At 42.9% G+C, this 20,649-nt stretch overlaps 2 protein-coding genes across 2 annotated transcripts in view; both read left to right on the forward strand.

The window, feature by feature from the left end:
* The first annotated feature begins 2,723 nt into the window (after positions 1 to 2,723).
* fgf5 (fibroblast growth factor 5) lies at positions 2,724 to 11,337 on the forward strand. The gene is made up of 3 exons (XM_041042870.1): positions 2,724 to 2,934; positions 5,425 to 5,528; positions 10,966 to 11,337. Exons 1-3 carry the CDS (start codon positions 2,724 to 2,726, stop codon positions 11,335 to 11,337), a joined length of 687 nt encoding a protein of 228 aa, XP_040898804.1.
* A 4,870-nt stretch (positions 11,338 to 16,207) lies between these two features.
* cfap299 (cilia and flagella associated protein 299) overlaps positions 16,208 to 20,649 on the forward strand; it is a 61,162-nt gene continuing 56,720 nt past the window's right edge. The window contains exons 1-4 of the mRNA XM_041041932.1: positions 16,208 to 16,289; positions 16,451 to 16,576; positions 16,876 to 17,030; positions 19,615 to 19,748. Of these exons, the coding sequence (XP_040897866.1) occupies positions 16,208 to 16,289; positions 16,451 to 16,576; positions 16,876 to 17,030; positions 19,615 to 19,748 (497 nt within the window). The remainder of the gene's footprint in view (positions 16,290 to 16,450; positions 16,577 to 16,875; positions 17,031 to 19,614; positions 19,749 to 20,649) is intronic.

A 20,649-nucleotide genomic window follows, 5' to 3' on the forward strand; every position in this document is an offset into this window, starting at 1 on the left:
ACCATTTAAGCGCCACAGGACACCAGAGGAGTATTGTCATCATGTTGATGATTGAGACCTTGGCTGGTCAGATGCTCCCAAAGGCTGCCCCCGACCCTCAGATTGATCACCGTCTTTGGGCTCAGACGTTTCAGGGCCGCAGCAGAACCTGCTGTCTGCTGTTTGCTTAGACTAAAAAGCTGCTAAAAGCTGGGATCAATCGGGCGGGAGAATCAATCAGGATCATCCGTGTTTATACGACTCAGGAGGATTACCTCACTGTTACTGGAATGGCCTCACAGGAATGACTGGCCATTAGAACAGTGGGACTAAACACTGCCCGGCTGTTTACATAAAAGGTAATGTGGGCTCGGCCTCGGCTCCGTGTGCCAGAGACAATTAGGCCCCTATGCAGGCCGTAATCCACCGCCGGGCGCGAGGTAATCAAATTCAAACATAACTGGGCCCCTGAAAACAATGAGGGCTGGGATTACAGTGAATGCATGTGAAGATAGAAAATTAATAAGCTTAACACTGAACACGTGCAACAGTGACCAAGATTCAAAGTGTCCAGCATCAGAGGCATGTTTTTAAAATGCCCCGCAGTTTTAGCGTTTTTGGTAACTGTGAATTTAAATATTGAAGCTAAGGAACGGGAAGATGTCAATGAGTGTATTTCGTGTGATTTTTATTTTTAGATCTTTATAACTTTGCACTCTGTTTTTACACATGGAAAGACTGAGAGAGGTTCCGATTTTACCTGCTTTGTCAGCCGCGCACACCTGAGTGCAACTGTCAGATTATCTGTTTGGGAAAGCCACACTGAGGCTCCTACCTCAGCTTCACTCAGCTGCAGCTCAGCAAGCAAAACACAAATCAGCGAATCACAAAGAGGGAATTCCACACTAAAAATACGATTTCTGGAGGATATCCTTTTGATTTGTCCAGCCCAGACATCTGAAGCATCACTGACTGAACTCTGCACTGGGACAGGAAGAATGATGACAGTTATTAAAAACTCTTTCAGTGCACACACAGACATGTGGATATGATGTTAGGACAGACTTAAAAACAACTGAATTTATCCTTTAAACTATGAGAAGGCATCAAGAAACTGGAAAGAACTCTGGCGGAAAAGGTTCTTTTCTCATCACGTTTAACATGATTCAGTCTGTTAGAGTTTCTATTCTAGTTGATCAAAAACAGCCAATTACAAATAAAATATAAAAATGCATCGTTTTACTTCTGTTAAGAACATTTTCCTCATTTTGTCAGCAGATAGTTTGACTTGATTCTGTTCTATTCAAGTGTCCCAGTAAGTCTGAGAGTGTGACAGTGAGTCACATGCAGACTGGAATTTAGCCTTTATTGATTTTAATATTTAATATACTTAAATAAGTTTTGACTGGCAGGTCTCCATCGGCTCCATCTATGTTGTTTTGCTGCAGGTTGTGGTTTGATACAGTCGCAAACAACAGGCACCGACTGGATATGATTTATGTTTTGTTTCTTTTTTTGCCCAGTTCAGAGCAGCAGGCAGTGAATGAGCAGTTGGGGGTTTCTGTGTTTCTGTGCTCAGAGGCACATGGGAAGGAATCCAACCTGTGACCTTCTATCACCACAAACGATTTCTGTACATTTTCACTCAGCTGGAATCAGGAAAGTCACATTTAATAGAAAAGATTTATTAAAATTTATAAATGAAATACTTTTTGAGGATTAATCAGTTTATTTGCCAAATTAACACAATGATTTTAAATGGCTTCTTTATGTTAGTGGTTTCTAACATAGGTGAATTTCTTATCTGGGGCCTTTTTTTTTTTTTTGCTGGAGGACACTTTAATAGTTCACGTAACTGTTTATGTAGAAAACTGTCATCCTGAATAGAGTTGGTTCTGAGGGGACATAACTCATCAGGCCAGAGGTGGAATCTTAGGGGAGAAAGGAAAACACAGAAAAGAAAGAAAGAAAGAAGTGAAGAACAGTATTTTTAAATGAGTACGTAGTATATTCTATCCACAGTCAAGTTCTGCAATAATCCACAATCTGACTAACGAAACGTCTCCTCAGCCTCTGCACACATTTCGGAATACAAAAGCTCGACAGACGCTTCTCTATAAGCATGTGGACGTATCAGATGATAAGGTGGACTAAAGCCTATAAATACGGCTGCCTGAGTCTCCCGGTGAGTTACTGCTTAAACTCTGCTGCAACACCTGAGGATCTCTGCCGTGTGAACGCCTCCGTCCTCCCTCCTGCTTTAACGTTTCATTATTTAGGCTCAGCTCTTCTCACATGGAAAGAGGCGCCGTTTGAAGACTCGTGTTTTCATGTGTTTTTACATGAATTAATCATCCGCGCCCTCGATCTATTGAAACGATGTCTCCTTGTGCGTAAAATGCCGCGCTTAGTGCGTCCTGGCGCGGACGATTGCTTGGAAAATGTGCGGTGTCAGTCGCGTTTCCTTCACGCCCCGCTGCTGTGGATCGGTGCTGAGCAGGAGTGGCATCTCGGCGACAAAATCTGGAGGAAAGAGCGTCCTTTAGAGCTCAGGCATGCATCGAGTAATGAGATCATTGGCGTTATAAATATCCCCGTGCCAGCAGAACAACTCCAGCTACTGCAGCCGGGGTAATGCCCAGGAGCGCTGCACGCGTGTGTGCGCACGGTTTCTGGTGCCTCAGACCTCAGGAGCGACACCAAAATGCCAGAAGTGGCCTAGCGAGTGTCTCCTTTTTGGAAGAATGAATGTTCCTCTTTACCTTCTGACCTTCGCTCACTTGATTTGCGCCGCCGCCGGAGAAAAGCACGTCTCTTTGGAGCGCCAACTTCTGGAGGAGGGGATCAGTTCGGGACGCAGGACTTGCAGGCTCTACTGTAGGGTTGGCATTGGCTTCCATCTCCAGATTCATCCCGACGGCAGAGTCAACGGCAGCCATGAGCCCAACCAGCTGAGTAAGTCATTCACTCCGGTTTCAGTGCACCGAGGACGTTAACTACTAAATTATAAACGTGTGACGCGCAGATGAAAACGGCGCGTCCCGCTGAGAATGCGCACTCGGATCTACATTCAGGCATTTGCTCTAATTGATCCCCTTCTGTTTGCAGCTATATCGGTTTTAAATGTCATCCCTGGAAGTTATAACGATGATGATTTACACAGGAAGAGTGTAAGGACCGCGCACCTAAACTTAGGCGGCTCGACCCTGCGAAATATCTGGGCAGCGGCCATCTGGTTGACGAGTCCTGTTTGTGTCTCTCCGGGATGTTGGCAGGTAGACTATTTGTGGAAGTAACAGGTGCAGCAGTGAGACACCGGGATGTGTTGGATTGCCCATCAGCACGATTGTCATCACAACAACGCTGCTCCACAGACACTGCAAAGAATATCCGGCTTAAAAATTAAACATCATCATCATTATCACTTATTATTGAATCCTCGGTCTGTTTGCTTCACAACAAGTGAAAATATCGTTTGTTTTGCATGAAAATTCAAAGATTAATTAATAGTAATCATAAGTTGACAAGTACATAATTGTGCTCTGAGGAAAGAAGTTTGTAGCTGATTTAAGTTAATATTTTGAATCTGTGATGAGCAAATATTGGCCCAGGTTTAATGGCCAATCTATCAGTTAACCCCTTGTAAAAAGCAGAGAAATTCAAACATAACTTGTGAATAAGAAAGAAAGAGAGACGTGACTAACATCAAGTTTGAAAAGATATTTAAGCTGAAAATTATTTCTCTCAATTTGAAAAAAACTTAAGGCCAACAGGCTGAACAGCAGCACAAACTCAGGACTGACCAGTTTTCAGCTGCATCCAGAACAAGGAAAATCAGGACTATTAGCATGATGAGTTCTGACTGGAAACATTTATGAAAATACAATAAACACAGCAGCATCATTTAAAATGCCAGCGTTACAGCTGCCCTGTGTGTGAAACTTGTCCTGTCTCATCTAGGCCAGAAGACTAAAGTCATAAATCAGATTTCCAGTTTTTACTGCACCATCAGATCCCTCATCGCTCATCCTCTGACGAAACAGCCGAAGCTCACCGTGAAAGTGCACTTGTGCCTCCATTTCATGGTCCCCTTTAGAAGAGTTGTCAGGTTACATGGATTTCATCGCAACAGCCATGTGGTTTCGAATCCTGCATGACAGCGCTGGAGACGAGCAGGAGACTGGACGTCTTAGATTTGTAATATGAAGATTGTTTTACCATCACAGAGCATCAGACGTCTCAGACAGTAGTTTAAACACAGTTCACTGACTGTAGAGATGACAGTGTTCTGGAAACGAACTTCTTTTGTTGCTGGTGCTGTACAGCAGTGCTGAGATTTCCTTCTCTCATGTGACAGCAGTTTAGACTTGTTGTGTTTTTATGGGTTTTTTTTTTTTCAATTTTAGATGCAAATGATTACCATCAGTTTGGGTTTCAGTGGACACTCATGATGCTACAGATGTTGTCCCCTCTGACACAACTTCCATCCTGTGTTGCTGAGTTAGGCTTAAACTTAACTCCGACCTGAGGGTCAGGCTTAGGGTACGTTCTTATGTTTTTTTTTTTTTTTAAATATAAGGTTTTGGGAGAAAAGTGATGCAGCACAGACGATGTTTTTATCAAAACAGAGGACAGAATGTTTATTCTGGTTATATCAATAAAATATGTGCCATGAATGCATCAGCTGGTGTTAGTCTCCTACACTGTCTGCTTTAGGCAACTAAAGGATGATTAAGTAAATATTCCTTTATTCATGTCTCCTGATATAATTGTGAAACACCTCTTTGTGCACCAGCTCCATAACCATGTTACTTTCCTCTGTTATATATGGTATTTGTGAAAACCTGCCCAGTACAACCAGTTGAGGGTAGTTACTGAGGGAGGGGGATTCACGTCTGGTTCAGCCTGGTACCTCTCAGAGCGTAATCTTACATCTATGAACAGGCTGCTGCTGTTAGTCCCACGAGTAGCGTTAAAGTTAAATTTGTTTTTGCAGACAACAATAACAGCCTGCGATGCATGTAAAAGCCTCAGTGCAGACCGTCCCACTAACAGCCACACACAGTGTCCCTGAGCTCTCCCATAACTGCTGCACTGTGTTGTGCCGCATGAGTTCAGTCAGTAAAGTTTTCATTTCATCTCAAATCAAGCTGAGAAAAAACAAACTGAATCGCTGCTAATTTGTTCACCGAACTTCAGAAACAGTTTTTAAAGATATAAATTGCACAATGCGCCATGAGTTTGTTCTCATGCACGCTGAAGCGCTCTGATCTGAACGAACACACTGTGACATCAAGGTAACTGAAGTGACACGACAGCAGAGCAGGTCGTGTCCACTCTGTTATCCGGGCGCTGGAGCAGCGGCGAGATACAGAAAATGACAAGCGTAGTAAAAATACACTCTGTAGCCCGTCAATCATCAGAGCATGTTGTTTGTCCTCCCAGGTGTCCTGGAGCTCTTTGCAGTTTCTCAGGGGGTCATCGGCATCAAAGGGGTCTACAGCAACAGATTCCTGGCCATGAATAAAAGAGGACGGCTCCACGCCACTGTAAGTATCACACTCGCTTCACAAACCGCTGCTGGTTGTCTGCCTGTGCTCTTTAATTCACTCTCAGCACAGGGTTAGGGTTAGGGGGGTGTTTGCAGTGCCGTTGTCCAGCCACGCAGCTGTAATGGCTCTTATGATGTTCACAATCTCACAGTTACGTCAGTGCTGAAGATTCATTTAATACTGTCCTCCACAAAACTTGTGACAAGTGGCAGAAAAGTTAAAATCATGTGTCAGTTTTGGAAAGTCACAAGTCGGCCCTCCAGTCCTGACACCGGAAAGGTGTGGGAGGAGGAAACCATCCGACAGGCTCTCACCTGAGGCATACCGACGCCTTAATTAGCTTTTTGCTCTTTCCAGCTGCATCTCATGGTTGGATTATGTTGTCGCACGTGCTGCCTTCAAAGATGGAGAAAGAACATCCGTTCTCGACGTTTCATATTGTTTACCTCTAATTGACCGTTTCTTGTGTGCTGAGCAGACTTCCTCCCAGCGTCCTTACCCAGCACCACAGTTTAATTTGGCCAGATACCGTGAACCCGCATCTCATTTAGTGCTGATCTGATGCTCCTCTCTGCTGCGGTCCAACGTTATTTTGACCCACGAAACTGGTGTATTCCTCCATCAAAACCATGCCTAGTGCAGCTATATTTGTTTAATTTATTAGCTTCTGCAGCTCTGCATCTGTGCTGCATATTAAAAAAAAAATCCCCAAATCTGACATCAGCATGTCATGGCATACTGCTGTAATCTTTAGCCACAGTTTGAAGACTTTTAAATCCCCCCAAACACACAGTAAACCCAAATCTCCCCACAGCAGCTTGGCCTCGCTGCCATAAGCGGGCTGGCCAGCCGCACTGACGAGTCATCTGTGGGAGCCTTGGCAGACGTGCAGATAGAAGCGGCTCCCTATTAGCATGTGTTAATGGGAAGAGCAGATTAAGTCCTATCTGGGACGGCTGATAATATACAGAGGAACGAGCCACAAAGTGAAAATCAATATGATGAGTAAACAATCGGCCAGGCAAGCAATCAGAGAGCCAGAGAGTCTGCGAGCTGCTGCGGGTGTTCATGCTGAGTGACGGCGATTTATGGCCCCTCAGCTCCCGGTATTGTTTCATGAAACCATGTCAGCGGGGAGTGATGTGGCGTCTTTCATCAAAGTGAATTCTCAGCCGTAGCTTGTTAGAAATGTACTGTTGTGACTGTGTGCTGTCCACCAGCAGATACATATTCAGTTGTCGTTCCAGCTTATAAAAGCACAGAGGAAAATTACAAACTTTCTGTGGGTCAGCACTTCCCAAACAAGATTTACATGTGAACCGAAACTATGCGGGCAAGGATAAGAGAAAACAATGAGACGAAGCAGAACAACACACGGCGGGGGACATGATCAGTTTTGTTCTGCTGGAAGTTTTTGGTGCGTAACCAGGGTCTGAGGCAGCGGGGTTTACTCTTGTGGTCCAGCGTGCCTGCAGTCCTGTCTCATCTGTCCCAGTTCCTGTTCCAAACTGTCCAAATGTCAAAAATGAAAGTTTCCACGTTCACTCAAAGGTCAAACATATGCTGTTTATCAGTCCATGGTGAAAATCCTCTGACCGATTGTGACAATGATGCAGTGTTATGCAGACAGGTGATCCAGTCGTGCTCCGTGGCATGTATGAAATGCCGAGCAGGCCCAGCTGATTCTCATTTTGTGTTGGCAGGAGCTGCAGTCACAAAGACTGCTCACCTGGATGCTGTTTCAATAGCAACAGTGACTAGAGTGACATGTGCATTTAGATCTATGGGAAAGACGTCAGTACAAAGGGTCATAAGTTGTGATCAGCAGCTCACATTTGTCAATGACAAAGGGTCAATGCCAAGGAGCACTGAAGCTGTTGTGCCGGCATGTGTTGGGCCAGCACCGGACTGGAGTCTGCAAATGGTTTTTTATTTTGAAAATCAACGAGATTCTCCATGCCTCCATGTTCCTGTGTCTGGCTTCCTGCCCGGCTCGATCTGCTCTGGGCAGCTTGACATGGCTTCTGTCAAAAATAGACAGAACAGCAACCACAGCTCTCCTGGATGCCTCAGGGTAACCTGAGATGAATGGGATGAAATCAAAACACAGCCTGAACCGCGTTTTATCGGGGTCGTCACGTATCGTTGTTTAGGAGACCTGTTGACCTTAGGACCATTAGGATACGGCAACATCGAAATTTACACTTGTACATAAGAAACTGAATCAGAGACATTAATTCATGGTCCCCACAGGATGAACCCCTCTCATTTTAGACACAGTTAAGATTTAAGAAAAAAAAAAAAAGTCTGTTTGTTTATAACACTGTGCAGCCTCTAGAAGCTCATAGCAGGTCATTACACTTTTTCTATTTATTATGTAGATCGTATTATTTTTATAAATACAGTAAATGTAGGTTCTTTCTTTGCAGTACAGCTTTAGCAGTTACATACCCTGCACTCTGAGAGGCTGTTCTCTGGCTCCGACCATCGTAGCTGGAGCTTATTTTTGCCTCCGGAGCAGCTCTGCCTCAGAGCAATATTTGTATAACTAAAACTCCAATCTGTGGCTACAGCTGCACCGAGCTATTTAACCGCCTTGATCGTTCAGGGTGGATGTAAACCTCAGGGGCCACAGAGAGGCTTGGGCTTCACGCCGGGGTGTCAGGTGACATCCTGAACCTTATCTTGTTGCATCGTCTGTCATATTTAATATTTAGATGTTTTCACAGTGGCAAGTTATTGACTGGATAATGGCAGAGGAGACAGATGCACGCTGCTCAGCGTGACCTACTCAGCAAGCCATCACAAACGTTTGAAAGGTGAAAGGGTCGCCTGCATTAGCTGAACAAACAGTGAGTGACAGGGGAGAGAGAGAGAGAGATGGGACAGGAGAGAGAGAGACAGAAATACATGACTAAAAAAAAACTCATGTAGCAACAGAAAATACGGATATAAGGATTTGATTGTTGAAACCACGTGAAACTACGTGTTTTTGATTTCTGTCACATTTCTCAGCAACAGTTTCTTGCGGTGATGATGCAAAAACACTTTTTATGTCAGATCATTCACAACCAGTTCACTACAAGCCCAGTTCTTTTAAATTAAAGAGCAATATAAGAGTAGAGTTATACTAGACTTGACTTAAATGTACTGTCTGTTTACCACTGACATTTTTGGCTCGGAGAAACATATTGCAACAAACACTAAACGAATTGCCATGAAATTTGGTGCAGATGTCCATGGTCCTCAGAGGATGAACCCCACTAACTCCGATGATCCCCTGACTTTTCATCTAATACCACCAGGAGGTCAAGGTTCCCATATGTCCACTGAAATATCTCGGTGCACATCTCTCAACACGCATCGATTTGTATTCAGATGTAAACAAATGTAGAAGTACAGTACAAGGGTTTTTCAACCAGTTAATTTTACAAACTCAGTCCTTAAAGCTTGAGCACATCAGGGTAGAATTAGAGTGTGGATATTGTTAAGTTTGTGGTCTCAGATTTTCAGATAAAAAGGACACAAGAAACATTATTTCGGAGGTAAAGTTTGTCACCAGTAGCTTTCCATCCTCTGCCCTCGATACAGCTAACCCCGGGGATCATGGGAAAGGTCCCTTTAAAAGAGTGTGACCAATCCAGCAGGGCAAGAGCCAGGTTAAACAGCTGTACAAGCATTATGATTTTAACAATAAGATCTCTGGAATCTGGCAGCCATTAAATCCTATGAAACACAGCAGAGGCCAAATCTTCTTCCTGGTATGCATTCTTGTGTGTGTGTGTGTGTGTGTGTGTGTGTGTGTGTGTGTGTGTGTGTGTGTGTGTGTGTGTGTGTGTGTGTGTGTGTGTTCGTACATGCTCCAGTGGATTTGTTTCCAAATGTGTAATTCCCTGACTGGTACCAGAGCCGGTACGTGGCTGAGATGTAGCGTTCTGTTAAATCACATCAACCCACCCATAGCAATGACTCGGAGTTCTGTACAATGTTCTAATGATCTTTAAAAACAACATCCAAGAGGAACAGCCGGTCACTTTGAATAACTTAAACGTTTGCTCTTCTCTGCCGCGGCCACAGCGCACTCCCTCGTGACTGGCATGTTTACCAAACGCTGTAATGGCATCATTTTCTGCTATGCTGCACTCTTCAGCAAAGCAGAACAGTTTGTTTTATTTCAGAAAGGCAGGAGGTTATACAAGGAAGTCATACTGCAGCAAGTAACCAGGCATCCCTGGGTACATGTCAGAGTTTCCCACTCCAGATATTTTTAGGTTCAAAACAGGAACATTCATACGTGCATATCTCAGATTCTGACACCGAGATATGGTTGTAACACACTGTGCCAGTATTGTCTCTCCATTTTCAGGAAGAATATAATGGTACATCCACAAAGGAATTTTCTGATGTCAGATTTGGGGCTTTGTGTCTCACAACTTTTGTTGCTTTCCAAAATGGACAGTCCATGCAGAGACACAAAAATAGGCAGGGTTTGAACTTCTCTCACGAGCTCTCGTTCGTCATTTGTTACACAACTGTCGTCACTTTTCATGTGTACAAACGAGTGCAACAACACAAATTCCTCTGAGGAGAGACTGTCCAAAAGCAGGCGCTGTTATCCCCATTTGTATGGCAACTCATCACAACGGCTTTTTGCCCGTCTCTGTGACAGCAGGCTCTTTGTCCGACCCTTCATCCTGGCTTAAATGGGTTGAAAGCATCGACTACATCTTTGGCTCTGATTGTTCCAGTTTTCCTTACGACCAAAATAATTTATTCCATCAGAATCATTTAAAAGATGCTATAATCCACAAAGAAATCCTCCACCTGAGTGATGCAGTCTAATTGGGGATGTTGTACAACATATAAGATTTTTAAAAAAGAGCTTTGTTAACTGCTTTAAATGTGAAACCAAAATTTTAACCCAATCACGCTGACATCCATTTCAAACTGTGTTCACGAAAGCTGCTGTGTAATTACACAAAATGATCAACAGCCTGTGTGTCTTTAGTCAGAAATTTGTCGTAGATGAATTAATACATGCTTCATAATGAGTGTCAGACCAGTACAAAGGAGGCTCTGCTGCTGTCAGTCAGAGCATCTCTGTGATGAGGAAAGTCATTTAGGTGACTCTGAAACCCACTCGCCTCAGTTGCTCCGGCGCTCGACCAATCAGATCACAATCAGATGATGTCATGTTGCCCTGCAGTTGGGCTGGTTAGAAAGCAGTCGCAGGTTGTTCCCATCCTGAATTCCGTTGTAATCATGGCGTTACGCATACGATCGAGTTCAGCACCAGAAATTCCTTCAGCTTTGGCCATTGCGTAATATGTTTAACATCAGCCTCTCTGTCCATTCCCCTTTTCTGCTGTTTGAGAAAACCTAACTCGGCTGTTCCGCCTTAACGTTATGTCATTATGTTTCCCTTCTTTTGTAGGAATGGTTCACCGACGACTGTAAGTTCAGGGAACGCTTCCAGGAGAACAGCTACAACACTTACGCCTCAGTAATCCACAGGAACCACAGGACTGGTCGCGAGTGGTTTGTGGCCCTCAATAAGAGAGGGAAAGCTAAGATGGGCTCCAGCCCGCGGGTCAAATCCCAGCATGTCTCCACCCACTTCTTGCCAAGGGTCAGCCTGCATGACAAGAGCGAGCAAGGCTTCACCATCACAGAAAGGAGCAAAGAGAGGAGGAAATCCCCACCGCCAGCGCCGCCCAAACCGCCTTTAGCGAAGGCTAGCATTCACGCGGGAACAGCGCCGAGACGTACGCAAGTCAAGTACTGGCCCAAGTTTCGGTTTGGATAGATATCACAGGGTTTTGCTCTATCGGACATGTACTGTGAGTAATGGGCGCGCCCCAAAAAACTGACAGTGGCCATTTATCACATTCAAAACATTCCGGGTATCTGTGACGAGCTGCGTGTGAAAAACCTTAAAGGGCTGCCAGGTACAACTATTACGCTGACGCTATGATCATAGATGGGAGTTGTCTTTCCACTTGAGTTGATGATGCTGTCGTCCTGTTTTGTGTTTTCAGTTGTGTACATGGTGAACAACACATGGTGTAATAGGTGGAACAAATATATGTCACCTTGGATCATAGATGTGTGTTTTGCCATAAGCAGAAGACAACAAACGTCTTTGGATCAGAGGTTTATTTTCCCATCACCATCAGCTCGAAGCGAATACAGAACCAAAATGCAGTTTCGATTTACAAACTTATTAGTGACTGGACGTTATCTCCAGCTGGGGATGTTATTGTGTTTTTAAAAAGCGAAACTCTTTTTGTTCCGTCCCTGAAGTGATGCAGCGAAGTCAAACTGGATGACACAGATTTCGTAAACTTTAAGTTATTTGAGAGTTCAGTTCAGTTCAGTTCAGTTCAGCTCTGGTTTGAACAGACTCGTTAACAAATGACAGACATGCAGCTCATATTCAAAAAGTTCCATTTAAGAGAAAGTTAAATAACAGTTAAAATGTTCAAATACATCTAAAAATAAGAAGCGAGGTATAAAACATAGCTGTAAAATTCCAGTTTTATTGGCGCTGTCAGCCCGAGAAGTATCATGTTGCTTCTCAGAGCAGTGAGACCGTGTAGCGTCGCACAGACAGCAAATCAACCATGTTTTAAGATCGAACAACACTCCTTCAATAAAGAAAAAATAACTTCACAAAAACACATGAAATAATTATATAACAAATATGTGTGTTCTCCCCGTCAGTTTAAAGGTAAATGATGTGATAAATTTGACTCTAAGGCACATTTTTTTAGCCACTTCTGAGACACGAGAGACGCTTTCAAACCTGGCTGCTTCAAACACGTCTCCTGCCTAACAACACACACACCGACCAACTGTCCCTTCCCTAACACCAGATTTGTGAAAATCAACATGAAAATGAAGACTGGCTCTCTAGAGACTCTCCCCTCCTCCTGGACAGCTGTGAGGGATCAAGGAGAAAACTGTCCGTCAAAACTATCATTTTAGCAACCGGCTGTCCCCTGAAAAATCTAGAGTCACGACCTCACGGCATTCCACCCAGGAGGAGCGCACACCGCCGTCACCACAGGGATAAAGATGCAGGGAAAGACCGGACCCGTGTTTTGGGGAAGGTTCAGGCCGTCGGTGTATCAGATGGCAAACAGCCGTGGAATGACTGCGTAGGAACGTACGGACATCTCTGGGGACGAGGACGGGGGTTTGGTCTTGAACAGCACAGAACGACCTGCCTGAGAGCCTGAACCGTGAATTCACGCTGTCTTTAACTGTTTGACGTACTTGAGCTTTGGTAACATTTTGTAGAAGCATGCAAAGAAATTCAAATCAACTTTGCTTTTTGTTAACTTGTGTATTAACCTTTGGGAAAATGTTTCAGGTACTTAAAAACACATAATCTGACACAGTGCAAAGGTCTGAAACTTTTATCTATACTCTTACATGTATTTACAATTTCTAAGGGTTTTTTTGGGGTCATGGATTTGGAAAATTATCTTGTGTCTTTACACAATATTATAGTGCACTTACGGTACATTTTTTAAATACAAATCATTTCATGCAACAGTATAACCCAAGTGATTTACAAATGTGGTTAAGATTAGCGCAAGGTCATGAAAGTACAGTGACTATGAAAGCACTCAGAGTTCTGTTACCCAACCCGAGCCTTCTGGTTGCGTAACCTTCAGGCTTGGTCCGGGTTCAGGTCTGCTTATTTTCAAATGTATTTATTAAGATTTGTCTCTTTCCTTCGCTGACTGTGCTAATAATGAGGAGACGGGGTGTTTCCGGTGTGTGCTGCATTAGCCTGGCGAGCTATCGGTCAGGAATAATACAAAAACACAGCTTCAGGTCTCAGGTTTACATCTCAGATTTGACAGCAACATGTGCACGGACCAGGTTCCAGTCTCAGTTTTAAGGCCTTGCCGTACAGGATTCATATGATTAATTATATAAGGTTACTACACAGGTTAATCCGGTGGAATAGATCCACCATGGCCAAGTGTCACCCACTGCTTTTGTCTTTGTCCAGACAAACAACAACAGTGTTCAGCAGGAGCATGTAGCAAATTAACAAAACACCATCCTTTACAAACTGTAGGTATCTTGATGCTGTTAATTTTTCTGTGTTGTCATCATGTCGTTTGGTCTTCATACACATCCCAAAGAAATATTTTTTGTACCAGAATTTTTTAAAAATAAAAACGTACATATGCAGAAGAGTTTTTATGTACTATGAATATTACAAATAAATATATCAGTGGATATTAACAAGTATTATGTTTCATATGACATTAGGTGAAAGGCAGCCTGTGGTTGTATGTGTGCAGTGGCAAATATTTATATGTTTGAGAGTGAAATGGAAGATTTGATTAAGTTATGGGTTTTATAATAAGACATCTGTGATGAAGTATGTGAGGACTGTGTATCTCGATGGAATCCTAAAGAGAAGGAATTGGCCTGGGTCACTGTGGCTGACTAATGAAAGACAGGTGTGTGTGTGTGTGTGTGTGTGTGTGTGTGTGTGTGTGTGTGTGTGTGTGTGTGTGTGTGTGTGTGTGTGTGTGTGTGTGGTGACAGGACTGTGCTGTCTGATACTCTCCAAACCCTCTGAGGTCATGACGGGTTTTTACTTTAGTCTAAAACAGACCCGAGTGCTGATCACTCATTATTAATGAGTGTGAGTGGGATTCCTCCTCCACAGACACTAATCGTTCGACATTTAGCCTCATTAACTTTTTTGTGTCACTGGTGCTGATGTAGTGTAACTTACCTGTGCAATAACACTATGGCCCCAAAAGACGAAGATAAAAGAGGAAGAACGTTTCAAATTCATTTTGATCAGTTAGATTGTCTCAGGATCAGACGTTAGATTAACTAACACCAAAAGAATCACTGATTGGCTTAATGGACGCTCAATCAACAGAGGGGGGCCAGAACCACCCCAGCTCTTCCAGGGCCTTCAGTCCAGAGAGGAGTAATCACTTCCTGAAAGGTTATACATCTTAGAACCACATCCTCCACTTCACAAGATTTCCTGAGGAACCTGCGTTCACTTACTTTCCCAAACTCTCCGGGACACATGGCTTCAAATCATGATAGTCTACCCTTTAGAAATTTTCCAGCATTGCCAAAAAGCATGTAAATTTACATTCGGTATGAAATGGTGAACCTGATCACTGATGTGAAGCTAATCCAGATGTATGAAAGCTTTATTCACTGCTGCACATGTTCACCCTGCTGCCGTACTTCTGTTTAACCATGTTCCACTCCCAGCAGCAACACAGAGGCCAGTTACATGATCTGTATTACATTCTGCTGTAGTGTGGAAATAAAACTGACATTACAAACGTGGCGTTTATCTGTAATCCAGACGTATTTACAGAGAAAAAACATGAGCACAAACTTTAAAACACAGACTACGTCTTGTACACATGTTTGAACACAAGTTTTTAAACAATACAAAGTTCAAAATCTTGTCTATAGTAGATAAGAAACTAAATTTTAAGTATGCATTCTTCCATGTACTGCTCTGAATTTATGTGCCACTCATTTGTCATTCTCCTTAGGAAGTTCAGTATAAAGATAATTGTGCCAAATGTTCTTTGATTCCATTGAAGACTGTTTTTACCAAGATCCTTCGATGAACATTGATTAGAAAATCAGGTAACATGAATCAGAAGAGGAAAGGAATACAGAGAATCACCATGAAAAGAACTGTTCAACACAGAATAAGAACAAGAGAAGTTTTGCTTTTATTATTCATATTGCTGTTAAATAATGAAGTGGGTCTTTATTTCTTGGTAAGAAAACACTGGGTGACCTTAGAAATAAGACGAAGCTTGCGTGACAGTCTTTATTTAAAGTTTATCATGAAGGCCAAGGTTCCCTCGTTAACCCACTCACATCGCTCCTCTGCCATCTGCCTCCACTTTCTTTTGTCTTGTTTGTGTGTCTGCATATGCTCACGTTGGCTATAAGCTACATGGCTGTCGCATGAGAGCACATACACAACAATATTTTTAATCATTACCTCACTTTCCGTGGACGTCATTGCAGAGCCGTTAAAAGTCATGCTGAATGAGAAAATTAAACAAAATTGATAATAAAAGATGATAATGACAGCCAAGAGTCACAGTGTTTCTGTAAATGGAGCCGAGAACATTCCCACTGAACATTTTATTCTGTATTTTACAGTCGGTAAAGTTGCCAAACGGGTTTGATTTGCCAGGATTTAGGAACTGACATCATGGGACTGGATTACTTTGTCATCTCATACATTATTCCAGGTTGTGGCCCAGAGCAAAGAGTAAACTGAATTCAGAAGATTTTCAGGTACACATACACAGAGATAGACAGAGTACTACAGAGGACATGTGGTACTGTAGGGATTAGTCATTTATTAATTAAAATGAGAATTGTTGAATTCAACCATGGTAACTTTCTTAGGAAAGAGCCGCTGGAACCACACATCAAATTTTAAAAGTCTTCACATGTCCAAAACAGACCTCTTCCTGGATCTGAAAAAAAAAAAACCTGTGGAAAACTTACTCAAACATGACTCGCATAAATGAATTTTAAGAAAAAAGAAATGGTCTGAAAGGAACCCGAGGACAGACCTGGTCTGAAATAGACCCAAACAGAACCAAAGAAAGAGAGAGAACACTTTTCTTTTTATGATAATGACAGTGGGTCTGCTCAGACCCACTCAGGTGTTAGACTTACACCCGAGACCGTGGAAGCAGGATGGGACTCAGAGGAGCAGTAAGGACCAGTGTTGACCTATAACCTTGTGTTCTTTTTTAATATGCATTTCAGCTGCACTGGAGCTCTGTCCAATGTAAATTAGAAAGATGCTGCATACTCTTTTAGCTTTCAGGGTTCTCTTCGGTCCATCAGATGCACTTTACCTGTGACTCATTCAGGCATGGAAACAACTATCACTGCAAAACTGTTCCATCCATCTGTCCATAAAAGCCTACCGGAGCACACACCGGGCAAGAGGCAGAGTGACCACATGGGGTATGATACAAACTCTGTGTGGCTGCAGTGTACAGGGAGATCTATACATCAGCAGAAAAACAATCACGTTTGTAGAAAAAGTGAAAACAATCAGAGTTAAGTTTGTGACTTTACTGGCAAATGGCAGGGTTTTTTTTTCAGCTAAAAAAAAATTTGAGAAAAAAGTTGTTGTTTTCATCATTTTATATTTATTAATGAAATTGTATTTTATTTATTTATTTTTTAATCCAGCAGATGCCTAATGTTTGCTTGCTCGGAACGTTTGGGGGCTTGCGCGCGCTGGTTTCCTGACTTCCGGTGACGAGCCACCTGAGCGTTTGAAATAAAGGTAACGCGGTTGTTATAGCAGCGTTTAACAACACAGACGCCGAGAGGACGGAGCGCAGCACCGCCGTTCGTTTTCGCGATTCAATGGCACAATTTAAAGCGTACGAAGATTATCTGGACTCCAAAGTCACGCCAATGGATTTGTTTTACTTAAAAGTGAGTCACACTGGTACAAACTGTTGACTTTAGCCCCGCTTGTAGCATGTAACCCCGCTTACGTTCTGCTTTGTACACCACGCCAGAACCGCATTCACCAAACTGTCAGTTTAAAGTTGCCTCTATCAGTGTACAGCACGGCACCCTATAAACAAACAACTTTCGACTTCTCAAAATCGCCAAGACCCCTTCTTCCATTCGGCATGTACCAAATACTGCAACTCGTTGTTTTTTTTTTTATGAACGCATTACTTGGTTCAGATCTGTTGCTTTAAAGATAGCAGCGGCAGCCAGCTAACGTTTCGCTGGTTCAGTAAGTAAACGGATTTTAGAAGTTGTTATTGAATTGTTTGCCGTTTAGTAAGTGAAGGGTTTCCGTTATCGAACAGTGTCCGTACGATTGTTAAACGGATTTCATGGACGTTTTACACCGTATTAGTCGCTGGTGCCATAAAATGACAACATTTTGCATGAAATCTGGCGTGTGGTACTTTTTGTGCGACGTGTTTAGTGGCCACAACAAGTAAGCGTTTCATTCGCTAACACTCCTAAACCTTAGCTGCATTTAAGCTGTGTATCTTGGGTTCAAACAAACGTGAGGTTTGTCATGGAGTAAGTTTTGTTGGTGTAGTGTCCACGGCCAGACGCAAGGTGGCAGTCACACACAGGTGTGGTAATAGCATATAAACCACCGTGGTGTTGGCAAAAAGCTTCCACCACTCTAGTCATTTAAAGTTTGCTTTATGAGACAAAGCAGATAAATTCAGATTATTATCCCACTTAGTTCTACAGTTTTAAAACAGCAGACAAATTTCTTGATTCTGATCATTTGTCTTTTGTCGAAAGACTAAAACACACCTCAACTCGAGTGAGGTGTTGGTCCTATGTCCTATGTTTGTATGAGTGATATCGCTTTTTAGCAAATATATCAAACAGCAAAGTTCACTGCAAGGTTTAGTTGGTCCCCCTTTGACAACACGGTCTCTGCTCCTAACCACAGGTACTTTACTGTGAACATTAGGTTTGAAAATCCCAAATTTATTGTAAGATATTGAGACTACAAGGCTCAAACAAGTTCTGAATGAGTAAACTTGAATGAAAATTGTTTAAAATTAAATTATATTGTCTATTTTCAATCATTCAAAAGTCTTACTTAAATGTATTTTAACTGGTGCACAGATGGTTATAAATATCCTCGAAATGAAACCTGCACATCAGAGATGGGAAATCCTGCGCTTGCCCAGCAGATGGCACACTTGTTACTGATATACCAACTGCTGCTGCTGCTGTGCCCACTTTGTTTGAACACCTGTGTCCACACAGAGAGCAGAACAAGTCCTATCTGACCTGATAATCAGCTGCAGTCAATCATATCAAACTCAGTCACCCTTGTGTTGTGACAGAGCTCCGTCAGCCCAGGTCATCTAACGCGTGCAGTCACGCTGATGACGCCTAACTTCTGATAAATCAGCTAATTATAAACCTGTTTTTTTTTTCCCCAGATTATGTTATTTAGGACCAGCCACAAACTATGAACTCAGAAAACTGCATTGGTTAACAGGTCATATTACAAAGTCACTGTGGCCTTGGCCATAGATGTTCTGGAGTATTAGTCCAAGTCCTGGTGCGTAGACTGTCAGAAGCAGTTCATTCAAATAGACTTATTCAATGAGCCTTGAAAATGAAGACAATGATTTTCAGGCCAATTTTAGGCCCCGGCAAATGTCTGAGACTCATTTCTGGTGAGCCACATCAAAGTTGAAGGAAAATATAACTTTTCCTCTCGGGTGCGGACACAGGCCCGGCTGTGAGGATTTTGGGTAGGAGGACATGTGGCAGGAGCTTTGATCTGACAAGCCACAGGATTTGACAGCAAGATTTGGTTTTTAGATGATGACTTTATGGCTTGGCTTTAATTAACGGTGGGTCTGCAAATGGTGATTGGAATAATATAGCTAACAGTGCCTGCAGAGGCACCAACATTCGCACACACACACTTAGAACATGACTGGACATGTGTGTGTGCTTGAAATCACACTAAGTCCACAAATCTAAACTATCTGAAGATTGTGGCGTTGCACAGCAGATCATCACTTCCATGTTTTGTGGAGGGAAGTGAATAAATAATTTTCAGTTAAAGGTTATTGTGGTGAGTAAATCCTAAATCTCAGTGGCAGACAAAATGTTGGAATTGATTTCTCAGGACTCGGTGGTGATTAATGAGCTGGACTCAGATCCAGGATGCTGCAGAAACTGGATATATGCTTTATCTAAAATAGCCACTGACTCATCAATTAGGGGATCAACAGAAAATAAATCATTTATCTGTCAAGCAGAAATTAAAACATATTTAGGTTTTAGACCATTTGTCTAAGATTTTTTCACAAGTTTTTCTTTATATTTCAGAATATTGAAAACAGCAGTTGCACTGAGTCTCTAGAAAGAGCTGTGGGGAAAAAAAAAATGACAGCACTGCCAGCGTACCACGCCGAATTTCAAGACAACATCTGACAATCTCCAGACCCGGCTGCAGGCCACGTCCCCTCTCCTTGACTGACTCCTCTCCTTTTCTTGTCTCTTGCAGAGCAGGGAGTTGGCTCGTAAGCTGGTGGAGCACGGCCACAAGGGCACGGTCCTGAGCAGGGAGGAATTTGAGGAGAAGAAAGCAGCTGCACAGGCTGCGAAGAGCAACGCTTTGTACAACAGGAGCCGGCCAGTGTGAGTTAACTTCTCACCAACCCACCATGCTCACTGAGGTGTGGTCTGCATGACTAACAGGGGAGACAAATTCACACCAACCACCAGTCAGATGCTAGAATATCAGGAGGCTCTGTTACGTTCTGAAAATGAAGTTTGGCTGTTTTAAAGTCTGAGTGTGGTCAGAGGATTTTCGAATCAATCAGTCACCGTGGCCAGAAGAAGAAAAGTTACTCCTCTGGTCTCAGCCTCTCTGTGTTAGTGTTCTGCGGTTCGTTGTATTGACTTCTCATTCGGTATGAAGGAATGAAGGAATAATATTTCAGATGAGTGATCCTCAGTCTTCTCTCTCTAAACGTGTTTGTTGTGGTGGAAGCTGGCAGCTCCCCGTGCATCGGTTTCCGTGTGAGTGCTGTGATGTCTCAGACAGGTTCGGCTCCAAACCAGGTTTAATGTCTCTGGTCATATTTTTTTGTCAAAGGATATGACAAAAAAAAATGTGGACTTGACAGAAATTACCCACAGTATTTTATTTTTTTAACTTTTTTAACTTTTCATATAATCATCATTTTCTCCACTGTCAAGGTGTTTTGGGGTTTTTTTTGCATGATGCCACAAAAACCACACAGGGATACATAAAGAGAGGGAGAGGCTCTTCATCTGTTGGACTGTTGTTGAGGAAAAACACTGACCAGCAGCTCATCCCGACCTCTGACCCGGCCGATTGCTGCTGCATGCAGTAAATATTACTAGTTCCTTACACTGGACAAAAACCGTGTTCAGACTGAAAATAGCCGTGTGTTTTTCTCCAGCAGCTGAGTCGATGTGGGCGTGTTGTTATCACAGAGACAAGCATTTAATCCCCCGCCTTGACAGGTGCGAGACACAATAGAAAAATACTCCTGCTAAATATTTTCCTGCT

Source organism: Toxotes jaculatrix, chromosome 7, assembly GCF_017976425.1.
Source record: "Toxotes jaculatrix isolate fToxJac2 chromosome 7, fToxJac2.pri, whole genome shotgun sequence".
Taxonomy (NCBI): domain Eukaryota; kingdom Metazoa; phylum Chordata; class Actinopteri; family Toxotidae; genus Toxotes; species Toxotes jaculatrix.